The sequence below is a fragment of the Rhinoraja longicauda genome, chromosome 34 (genome assembly GCF_053455715.1).
Source record: "Rhinoraja longicauda isolate Sanriku21f chromosome 34, sRhiLon1.1, whole genome shotgun sequence".
NCBI classification, from domain to species: Eukaryota; Metazoa; Chordata; class Chondrichthyes; order Rajiformes; family Arhynchobatidae; genus Rhinoraja; species Rhinoraja longicauda.
The window spans coordinates 3,236,061-3,247,930 of record NC_135986.1 but is presented as its reverse complement, the minus strand read 5'-3'; the positions used below and the strand labels follow the sequence as shown (position 1 = coordinate 3,247,930).

The following is an 11,870-nucleotide window of genomic DNA, read 5'->3' as shown; positions in this document are numbered from 1 at the left end:
AGGGAAGGGGTGAGGGGTGGGGCGTGTGAGGGTCACTGGGGGGTGGGGAAGGGGAGAGTGAGGGTCACGGGGGGGGGGGGGGTGGGGAAGGGGTGGGGGGAGGGGTGAGTGAGGGTCACGGGGGGGTGGGGGAGGGGTGAGTGAGGGTCACGGGGGGGTGGGGGAGGGGTGAGTGAGGGTCACGGGGGGGTGGGGGGAGGGGTGAGTGAGGGTCACGGGGGGTGGGGAAGGGGAGAGTGAGGGTCACGGGGGGGGGGGATGGGGAGAGTGAGGGTCACGGGGGGGGGATGGGGAGAGTGAGGGTCACGGGGGGGGGGGGATGGGGAAGGGGTGCTCTCACTCATTGAGGAGGCGCTGTGAACTGTTTATGTATGTGCTGATATGTTTGTGTGCTACTGTACGTTTCATTTTTTCCTTAGTACCTAAACAGATGTACAGCACTTTGGTCAACGTGGGTTGTTTTTAAATGTGCTATACAAATAAAATTGACTTGACTTGACTTGACTCACCAGCGGTCGATGCCACCACCGGCAGGGAGCGGTGTCAGTGGCGTTTCCAGTCGGGACGCGGTCTCCATTTCCCCCCTCCCCCCCCCCCACCCATCCCACTGTGGAAGGGTGCCGGGTGCTCAGAGCTCCCCGGCGTGGTGGTGCGCCTGCTGGCCGTCCCCGCGCGGCTCCACGTCCGCCCGCCTCCTCTCCTTGTCGCTGCTGGTCACCGGGTCGCCCTTGCGCCCTGACCACACCACACCCAGGCAGTCTGCAGGCAGGGGACACAAGATCCAAGATTCAGTTTCATTGCCGCATGTCCCACTTAAGGTACAGTGAGATCCGAGTTACCAGACGGCCATCTTATGTACTAAAACTCTCGTTTGTTTGTTTGTTTGTTTGTTCCTGAACTACAGCCAAAACGGTACACGATAGCGCCACAATTCTAGGCCCACCTTACACACCGTCGTCCCTTTGGTGCTAATGGAAGACGTTTCTTCTCATGGAAGAAGTTTTAAGGGGAGAAGGTGTCATTGTGGAACCGTGACACCTTCATCACTGGTCATGGCTTGTACAGGATTCATAGAGTCACAGAGTGATACAGTGTGGAAACAGGCCCTTCGGCCCAACTTGCCCACACCGACCAACATGCCCCAGCTACACTAGTCCCACCTGCCTGCACTTGGTCCATATCCCTCCAAACCCGTCCTATCCATGTACCCGTCCAACTCTCCTGGCAACATCCTCGTAAATCTTCTCTGAACCCTTTCAAGCTTGACAATATCTTTCCCATAACACGGTGCCCAGAACTGAACGCAATATTCTAAAAATTCACAATATTCACAAAATTCACAATATTCCTTCGCTCAGTCTGCCTTAACCAACCTGATCTCCCGGTGGCTGAGCACTTCAACTCCCCCTCCCACTCCCAGTCTGACCTTTCTGTCATGGGCCTCCTCCAGTGCCATAGTGAGGCCCACCGGAAATTGGAGGAACAGCACCTCATATTTCGCTTGGGCAGCTTGTAGCCCAGTGGTATGAACATTGACTTCTCCAACTTTAGATAGTTCCTCTGTCCCTCTATTCCCCTCCCCCTTCCCAGATCTCCTTCTATCTTCCTGTCTCCACCTATATCCTTCCTTTGTCCCGCCCCCCTGACATCAGTCTGAAGAAGGGTCTCGACCCGAAACGTCACCCATTCCTTCTCTCCTGAGATGCTGCCTGACCTGCTGAGTTACTCCAGCATTTTGTGAATAGATACCTTTGATTTGTACCAGCATCTGCAGTTATTTTCTTACAATATTCTAAATGCGGTCTCACCGACAATGTCTTATAACAACTGCAACGTGACCTCCCAACTTCTAGACTCAAGAACCACTTTTTCCCTTCGGTAGGTGTGCTAGGGGTTATGGGGAGAAGGCGGGCGGGGGAATGGGGTTGAGAGGGAAAGAGAGATCAGCCATGATTGAATGGCGGGGTAGACTGGATGGGCCGAATGGCCAAATTCTGCTCCGGTCACAAATGAATCAGGAACCAGTCTTTAACCCCTAACAGTAGGGGGATAAAGAACCGGTCATTGTTTGCCTAAGGTGGACACAAAATGCTGGAGTAACTCAACGGGTCAGGCAGAGTCTCTGGAGAGAAGGAACTGGGTGACGTTTTGGGTTGAGATGCGAGACCCACGTTCAGACCGCGTAGGAGGAATTAGTGCACGGGGGGATCGCCGGTCGGCATGGACTCGGTGGGCCGAAGGGCCTGTTTCCACGCTGTATCTCTAAACTAAACACAGCCACACCAGAGAGAACGTCGACCCAACTTGTCCCAAGTCCAACCAGCGGAGTCCATTCATTCAGCGGTGGGCCGAGCACTCCCTCTGCTGTCCAGTCGATGAACTGCGGGCGCTGCAGGGCCTGTCTCTGCTTCTCTTATCATCTCAATGGTGTCAGGTTGGGTAAGGGGGAGGTGCAGCGAGACCTGGGTGTCCTTGTACACCAGTCACTGAAAGGTGTCGTACAGGTACAGCAGGCAGTGAAGAAAGCTCACGGTGTGTTGGCCTTCATAACGAGAGGATTTTAGTACAGGAGTAAAGAGGTCCTTCTGCAGTTGTACAGGGCCCTGGTGAGACCACATCTGGGGTATCGTGTACAGTTTTGGTCTCCAAATGTGAGGAAGGACGTCCTTGCTATTGAGGCAGTGCAGCGTAGGTTCACCAGGTTAATCCCCGGGATGGCGGGACTGACATATGAGGAAAGATTGAAAAGACTAGGCTTGTATTGACTGGAGTTTAGAAGGATGAGAGGAGGATCTTATAAGACATAAAATTATAAAAGGACTGGACAAGCTAGATGCAGGAAAAATGTTCCCAATGTTGGGGGGAGTCCAGAACCAGGGGCCACACAGTCTAAGAATAAAGGGGAGGCCATTTAACACTGAGGTGAGAAGGAACTTTTCCACCCAGAGAGTTGTGAATTTGTGGAATTCTCTGCCACAGTGGAGGCCAATTCACTGGATGGATTTAAGAGAGAGTTAGATAGAGCTGTGGGGGCTAGTGGAATCAAGGGATATGGGGAGAAGGCAGGCACGGGTTACTGTTTGTAGATGACCAACCACGATCACAATGAATGGCGGTGCTGGCTCAAAGGGCCGAATGGCCTCCTCCTGCATCTATTTTTCTATGATTTCTCTGTTCTTTGTTTTCTAATCAAGCCGTCCACAGTGTACAGCTCTGTATCTCTAAACTGAACTGTGCACAGCTCGATTGTAATCGTGTGTTGTCTCTCCGCTGACTGGTTAACACGCAACAAAGGACATCCCAGTGTGATGGACCTCCCAGTGTGATGGACCTCCCAGTATGATGTCCCAGTGTGATGGACCTCCCAGTGTGATGGACCTCCCAGTGTGATGGACCTCCCAGTGTGTTGGACCTCCCAGTGTGATGGACCTCCCAGTGTGATGGACCTCCCAGTGTGATGGACCTCCCAGTGTGATGGACCTCCCAGTGTGATGGACCTCCCAGTGTGATGGACCTCCCAGTGTGATGGACCTCCCAGTGTGATGGACCTCCCAGTGTGTGGGGTCTCCCAGTGTGATGGGCCTCCCAGTGTGATGGACCACCCAGTGTGATGGACCTCCCAGTGTGATGGACCTCCCAGTGTGATGGACCTCCCAGTGTGTGGGGTCTCCCAGTGTGATGGACCTCCCAGTGTGATGGACCTCCCAGTGTGATGGACCTCCCAGTGTGATGGACCTCCCAGTGTGATGGACCTCCCAGTGTGATGTCCCAGTGTGATGGACCTCCTCGCACGATGGATCTCCCAGTGTGATGGACCTCCCAGTGTGATGGACCACCCAGTGTGATGGATCTCCCAGTGTGAAGGACCCACCCAGAGTGATGGACCTCCCAGTGTGATGGACCTCCCAGTGTGATGGACCTCCCAGTGTGATGTCCCAGTGTGATGGACCTCCTCGCACGATGGATCTCCCAGTGTGATGGACCTCCCAGTGTGATGGACCACCCAGTGTGATGGATCTCCCAGTGTGAAGGACCCACCCAGAGCACCACTCACCTCTCCTCCTCCTCCTCCTCTTCCTCTGGCAGATACAGATTGTTGTAATATATAAGACAAGGGGGATGTTGTGATATTGCTGGGACTACTTTGTGTATCCAAGGACTACTTTGTATGCCTGTGTATATAAGTGATTGGTGTGATTAGGTGGGCACTCTGGATCCAGGCGGCCTTGGAATAAACAGCCTGGAGTTAAGCTCCACCATGATAACATCTTAAACATGTGTACTCGTGGTCCTTCCAGAGTAACAACAAAGGTACAACAAGTACCTGACCACGAAGTACAACATGGTGGCAGCGGCTTGGGTGTTTTGCCTAGGGGGGAGAATGAAGCATGCCCGAGCAGAAAAGGTAAAAAAGAAGAAAAAAAAAAGAAAAGTTTCCAGCTCGGTACGGGACGGGACGTTTGGAGTGGAGTGCATCCCGACAGGGCCAGTGTGAGTTGGTATAGTTACCTGCTCAGTAGTCATCGGCGCCGAGTTGCCGACGTGACGCTGCAAGCTGCTGGGGGAGGTGCGTGTAGGCCCACGGCGCGCCCCAGCACCTGTGTAGGCCCACGGCGCGCCCCAGCACCTGTGTAGGCCCACGGCGCGCCCCAGCACCTGTGTAGGCCCACGGCGCGCCCCAGCACCTGTGTAGGCCCACGGCGCGCCCCAGCACCTGTGTAGGCCCACGGCGCGCCCCAGCACCTGTGTAGGCCCACGGCGCGCCCCAGCACCTGTGTAGGCCCACGGCGCGCCCCAGCACCTGTGTAGGCCCACGGCGCGCCCCAGCACCTGTGTAGGCCCACGGCGCGCCCCAGCACCTGTGTAGGCCCACGGCGCGCCCCAGCACCTGTGTAGGCCCACGGCGCGCCCCAGCACCTGTGTAGGCCCACGGCGCGCCCCAGCACCTGTGTAGGCCCGAGATTAGAAGCCTGCGACTGCTTCGCGGGGGAGAGACCGGGAGAGCCGACACACACGGAGATGTGCGGTGACTGGGGAAGACCGACACCCATGGAGGTGTGCGGCGACCGGGAGAGCACCGGAGGAGACCGGAGGGGGTCGGCGACCGGAGGGACCGACCACCCGCGGAGGTGCGGCGGCCGGTGAGGCCGAGGCCGAGGCACTGCGTACTTACCCAGGCGCGTCGACCGTAGAGTCGGGACGGCCCTGGGCCCGAGGCAGCGGCAGCGCGTTCGAATTTGAGCGGCAGCTGCCGGGAGCACCTGTGGGCGGGGCCGGGGAGCACCTGTGGGCGGGGCCGGGGAGCACCTGTGGGCGGGGCCGGGGAGCACCTGTGGGCGGGGCCGGGGAGCACCTGTGGGCGGGGCCGGGAGCACCTGTGGGCGGGGCCGGGGAGCACCTGTGGGCGGGGCCAGCGGCAGCGCGTTCGAAAAGTTGAACGGCAGCTGCCGGGGAGCACTTGTGGGCGGGGCCAGCGCACCGCGATTACAGCAGTGCCAGCCCAGCAGTGAGAACCCAGCAGTGCCAGCCCAGCAAGGGGAGCCCAGCAAGGGGAGCCCAGCAAGGGGAGCCCAGCAGGGGGAGCCCAGCAAGGGGAGCCCAGCAGGGGGAGCCCAGCAGGGGGAGCCCAGCAGGGGGAGCCCAGCAGGGGGAGCCCAGCAGGGGGAGCCCAGCAAGGGGAGCCCAGTAGTGAGAGCCCAGCAGTGGGAGCCCAGCAGTGCCAGCCCAGCAGTGGGAGCCCAGCAGTGGGAGCCCAGCAGTGCCAGCCCAGCAGTGAGAACCCAGCAGTGCCAGCCCAGCAGTGCCAGCCCAGCAAGGGGAGCCCAGCAGGGGGAGCCCAGCAAGGGGAGCCCAGCAAGGGGAGCCCAGTAGTGAGAGCCCAGCAGTGGGAGCCCAGCAGTGCCAGCCCAGCAGTGGGAGCCCAGCAGTGCCAGCCCAGCAGTGAGAACCCAGCAGTGCCAGCCCAGCAGTGGGAGCCCAGCAGTGAGAGCCCAGCAGTGCCAACCCAGCAGTGCCAGCCCAGCAGTGAGAACCCAGCAGTGCCAGCCCAGCAGTGGGAGCCCAGCAGTGCCAACCCAGCAGTGCCAACCCAGCAGTGGGAGCCCAGCAGTGCCAACCCAGCAGTGCCAACCCAGCAGTGGGAGCCCAGCAGTGCCAACCCAGCAGTGCCAACCCAGCAGTGGGAGCCCAGCAGTGGGAGCCCAGCAGTGCCAACCCAGCAGTGGGAGCCCAGCAGTGCCAGCCCAGCAGTGGGAGGCCAGCAGTGGGAGGCAATTCATGGTGGTGGAGCATCTAGAGCCTACACTACATTTGATCTACACAGCACGTCTTCTTGAGGGGAAGATATGGAACAAAATGAATATTTTGTGTTTAATGACCTGTGTAGTGATCTGTGTAATGAAAGCTTAATGTATTATATTTGATGTTTTTGTATAAATGTATATATCTGTGGAGTGACCACACGGAGTGAGTGACCACCCGGAGATGAGTGACCACCCGGAGATGAGTGACCACCCGGCGATGAGTGAAATTCCGCAGAGGAGTGACCACCATGATGGTGAAAAAAAGCAATTGTGTTTAATTGTGTTTAGTTGTGTTATTGGTTTGTTTGCAAAAAGCAATGGTGTTTTGGTTTTGTTTGTTAAATATATTTTAGCCCTCGAATGGTAAAGAAAACAATTTTATATAAGACAAGGGGGATGTTGTAATATATAAGACAAGGGGGATGTTGTGATATTGCTGGGACTACTTTGTGTATCCAAGGACTACTTTGTATGCCTGTGTATATAAGTGATTGGTGTGATTAGGCGGGCACTCTGGATGCAGGTGGCCACGGAATAAACAGCCTGGAGTTGAGCTCCAGCAATGTAACCTTTTATACACGTGTACTCGTGGTCCTTCCAGAGTCACCACAAAGGTACAACAAGTACCGGACCACGAAGTACAACACAGATGACCACCCCAGCTCCCAGCAGCAGTAGCCCACCGCACTTGGCCACAAAGAGCACCCAGGGTGGGCTTCCCCTGGGGGTGGTGCTCTCGACAACCACCGTGATGCTGGGCCTCTCTGTGGGGGCTTGAAGCGGAGAAATAAGGAACCCCTCTTTTGCAAACATCTCCTCCCCCCCTCCTATGCCCACCACCCGATAGCTTAATTCAAAGACACCGCACAGAAACAGGCCTAAAGCCCACTGAGTCCATAAAGTCATAAGTGATAGGAGCAGAATTGGGCCCTTCAAGTCCACTCCGCCATTCAATCACGGCTGATCTATCTCTCCCTCCCAACCCCATTCTCCTGCCTTCTCCCCATAACCCCTGACACCCGCACTAATCAAGAATCTATCAATCTCTGCCTTAAATATATCCAGACTTGTGGCCTCCACAACCGTCTGTGGCAAAGATTCCCACAGATTCACCACCCTCTGACAAAAGAAATTCCTCCTCATCTCCTTCCTAAAAGAACGCCCTTTAATTCTGGGGCTATGCCCTCTGGTCCTAGACTCGCGGTGGGCCGAAGGGCCTGTTCCCAGCTGTGCTGTTGCACATTCAAAGCGAAGTTCGGGGGCTAAGGATTCGATTGCTCACCTTGCACTGACAGATTTGTTCCCGGGACGCTTTGCCAAATTTTGTGGTGTTCACCGGGGATCATCAGCCGGCAGAAGTACCTGCCCGAGTCGCTACTCCTCAGCCGGTCCAAGCGGATGGAGGCGGTGTGGTCGTGGTCTGGCGAGCCCAGGAACGTGATCCGGCCCTCGTACTCCCTGTCAGTGTAGGCTCGCGTGAGGTTGAAGATGGTCGGCCCGTGATAGTACCCGGCCCTCCACGAGACGTCAATGCCCCGGGGCCGGAGGTGGGCCGGGTACGAGAAGGAGCAGGGCAGGGTGACCGACCCACCTTCCACTGCGGACAGCCCGGCCGGCTGATCCACCTGGGAGCCATTACCGCCGACGGTCAATGCTGTGGGGGGGGGGGGGGGGGGGGGGGGGGGGGTGCAAGGGGCAGTCGGAGTTACTCCAGCTTCTTCTGCCTTTTCTTCCGTTTAATAACAATAATAACAATAATAACCCCAAGTGTGTGAAGGAGAGATATCGGAGGTCCTTCCTTGCTGCCCGCTGCTGTGAGACTGCACAACCAGCACTGCTCCCAGCAGAAGAGTCAACAGTAACAGTTAAGGAATACATAGTAAACTGATGACAATTTATCCTTATCTTTACTTTTATTTATTTATTTATTTATTATTAATTTTTTTTGAAAAGCATATGTACAAATCGAAATTTAAAAAAAAAAAACACATTTGTTACAAAGTTCTTACATAGCTTCAATTTTTAAATTTTTGAAGAGAGAAAGTAAAAATAAAAATATAAAACTATAAACTTGGGAAGAGAGAGTAAGAGGGTTAAAAAAAAAAAAAAAAGGATCTAACAATAAAAATTAACGGGAGTAGATCCGGGAGACAAAAACCACAGCTGTACATCCAACCCCCAACTCAAGTTTCAACTTTTTATTTAAATTTTTTTATTTTTTATTTTAGTCCTGTGCCAAACCCATTTACTTTTCTAAAAATTCAATAAATGGAGACCATATTTTAAAAAATAACTCAGGTTTGTCGATTAAGGCAAACCTTATTTTTTCCAAATGCAGGGTCTCATAAGTGATAAGGAGCAGAATGAGGGCCATTCGGCCCATCGAGTCCACTCCGCCATTCAATCATGGCTGATCTATCTCTCCCTCCCAACCCCATTCTCCCGCCTTCTCCCCGTAACCCCTGACACCCGCACTGATCAACAATCTGTCTTGTATACACTGGAATTTAGAAGGATGAGAGGAGATCTTATCGAAACGTATAAGATTATTAAGGGGTTGGACACGTTAGAGGCAGGAAACATGTTCCCAATTTTATTTTTGAAAAGCATATGTACAAATCGAAATAAGAAAAAACACATTTGTTACAAAGTTCTTACATAGCTTCAATTTTTAAATTTTTGAAGAGAGAAAGTAAAAATAAAAATATAAAACTATAAACTTGGGGAGAGAGAGTAAGAGGGTTAAAAAAATTTAAAAAAAGGATCTAACAATAAAAATTAACGGGAGTAGATCCGGGAGACAAAAACCACAGCTGTACGTACATCCAACCCCCAACTCAAGTTTCAACTTTTTATTTAAATTTTTTTTATTTTAGTCCTGTGCCAAACCCATTTACTTTTCTAAAAATTCAATAAATGGAGACCATATTTTTAAAAATAACTCAGGTTTGTCGATTAAGGCAAACCTTATTTTTTCCAAATGCAGGGTCTCTGTCATTTCCATAGTCCACATTTTAATTGTGGGGGTTATTGGTTTTTTCCAAAATTTAAGTATTAGTTTTTTCGCAGTTATTAGACTGTAATCAAGAAAATGTACCTGACTTACTGTAAAATTTGTAGTATGTTCTGATAATCCTAATATAATTAATTTTGGGTCCATATCTAATTTTTTATTAATAACTTTAGAAACTATTTTAAAAATCTCCAACCAGAAGTTTTGCATTTTTATACAAGTTACGAAAATATGAGTTAAATTAGCTTCTTGAAATTGACATTTATCACACATAGGAGAGATACTAGGAAAAATCCTATTTAATTTCGTCTTCGAATAATGTAATCTATGTATTATTTTAAATTGTATTAAGGAATGTCTAGTATTCAATGAACATTGATGTATATGTTGTAAACTTTCATCCCATATATCTTGCATTATAAATTGATTCAATTCGTCCTCCCATGCTCGTCTATAAGATTCTGATGACGGAATGTCAGTGTCAAGGAGAATATTGTAAATAAAAGATATTAATTTATTTGAGTTATAATGTCGATTCAGGCATACATCAAGTGTTTCTGGACCTCTAAACTTATATTCTTGCATGTGTGATTTTACATAATCTCTAAGTTGTAAATATCTAAAATAATTATTAACATGTAATCCGTACTTCTGCTGTAACTCCTGAAACGAAAGAAAAGTTCCCTTATGATAAAGATCTCCCACCCTTTTGATTCCATAACTTTTCCATTGAGCAAAGCCTCTATCTAAGACAGACGGTTTAAAAGAAGGATTATTCGCAATAGGAAGGAAAACAGATAATTTACTCAATTTTAACGTAAGCTTTAATTGTTTCCAGGTACGGATAACACTATGTATAATGGGATTACCTCCATATGTTTTTTTATTTAAATTTATTGGAGCTAAGAGGATCGCACCAATATCGAATGGTAAACAATCCTCTTTCTCCATCTTTAACCAATCCGGTTGTTGATCAGAATCATCCAACCAGCAGGTTATATTTTTAATATTAACCGCCCAATAATAAAATAAAAAGTTAGGTAAAGCAATTCCTCCATTAATTTTAGACTTACATAAGTGTCTTTTATTTATTCTATGAGTCTTGTAGTCCCAAATAAAATTAGTAACAATTGAATCAATTTAAAAAAAAAACTTTTTTGGAAGGTAGATCGGAATTGCTTGAAATAAGTATAATAGCTGTGGAAGAAAGATCATCTTTATAGCATTACTACGACCAACTAATGATATAGGAAGTGTTTTCCAAAATTGGATATTTCTGTGTAATTTAGCAAGTAAAGGAGGAAAATTTGATTTAAATAAAGAAGTATATTTCCTAGTCACGTAAATTCCAAGATATTTAAACTTTTCATAGGCAATTTTAAAAGGAAATTGTTGAAGTGTGGCCGGATTATGCTCCATTATTGGCATAATTTCACTTTTATACCAGTTAATTCTATAACCTGAAAATGAACCAAATTGAGTTATGAGATTTAATAAATTCGGAATGCTAATTTCTGGCTTTGTAATATATATTAATACATCATCCGCATATAAAGAAATTTTATTGGTTGTATGTTTAGTGTTGTAGCCATAAATATCTGAATTTGATCTAATACTCTCAGCAAGTGGTTCTATAATAAGGGCAAATAAAAGTGGTGATAGTGGACATCCTTGTCTACAACCCCTAGCTAAATGAAATTTAGATGACAGCATTTGATTAGTTAATATTCTAGCTGTTGGGGATGTATATAAAAGTTTCACCCATGCACAAAAATTTTCACCTAGTTGAAATTTTTCCATCACTGAGAAAAGATAGGGCCATTCTACTTGATCAAATGCTTTTTCAGCATCTAGCGAGATGATTGCTAAATCTTCATTTAATAGTCTATTTGAATAAATTATATTAAACAAGCGTCTCAAGTTGAAAAATGAATATCGTTTGGCTATAAAGCCTGATTGATCGGGGTGTATCAATTTGTCTATAACTAGACTTAATCTCTGAGCTAAGATTTTCGCTAATATCTTCTGATCAGTATTTAAAAGAGCTATCGCCCTATACGAACCAGGGTCTTCAGAATCCTTATCTTTTTTAGGAATGAGGATTATTGTTGATTCAGTCAGAGTTTGTGGCAATCTCTGTTGTTTAAAGGCGTGACTATATACAGTTTGCAAACGTGGAGAGATCAAACCACTGAATTTTTTATAAAATTCATTATTTAAGCCATCAGGGCCAGGAGTCTTCCCATTTTTCATGGATTTAATAGTCTCTTCAACGTCTTTCATAGTTATTTCTGCGCCCAGTAAATTTCTATCACTCACATTCAAACCAGGAAGATTACATTCCTGCAAAAACTTTTGCATCTGCGCAGAAGTATCTGTTATTTTTGATGAATATAATGACTGATAAAATTGCAAAAATCTCTGATTAATATCCTTAGGTAGTTTAAGCAAATCTCCATTTTCTGATCTAATTTTATGAATTGTAGAATCATCTTCTAATTTACGGAGTTGACGTGCTAGCAATTTCTGTGGTTTATCTCCAAATTCAAAATGTT

General features: G+C 48.9%; 1 protein-coding gene across 1 annotated transcript in view; it reads right to left on the bottom strand.

Annotated features, from left to right (window-relative positions):
• Positions 1 to 628: 628 nt before the first annotated feature.
• The window catches only part of LOC144609289 (paired immunoglobulin-like type 2 receptor beta), a 22,712-nt gene continuing 11,470 nt past the window's right edge, over positions 629 to 11,870 (bottom strand). The window contains exons 2-4 of the mRNA XM_078427719.1: positions 7,585 to 7,927; positions 6,935 to 7,075; positions 629 to 759 (exon numbers count right to left, since the gene is read on the bottom strand). Of these exons, the coding sequence (XP_078283845.1) occupies positions 629 to 759; positions 6,935 to 7,075; positions 7,585 to 7,927 (615 nt within the window). The remainder of the gene's footprint in view (positions 760 to 6,934; positions 7,076 to 7,584; positions 7,928 to 11,870) is intronic.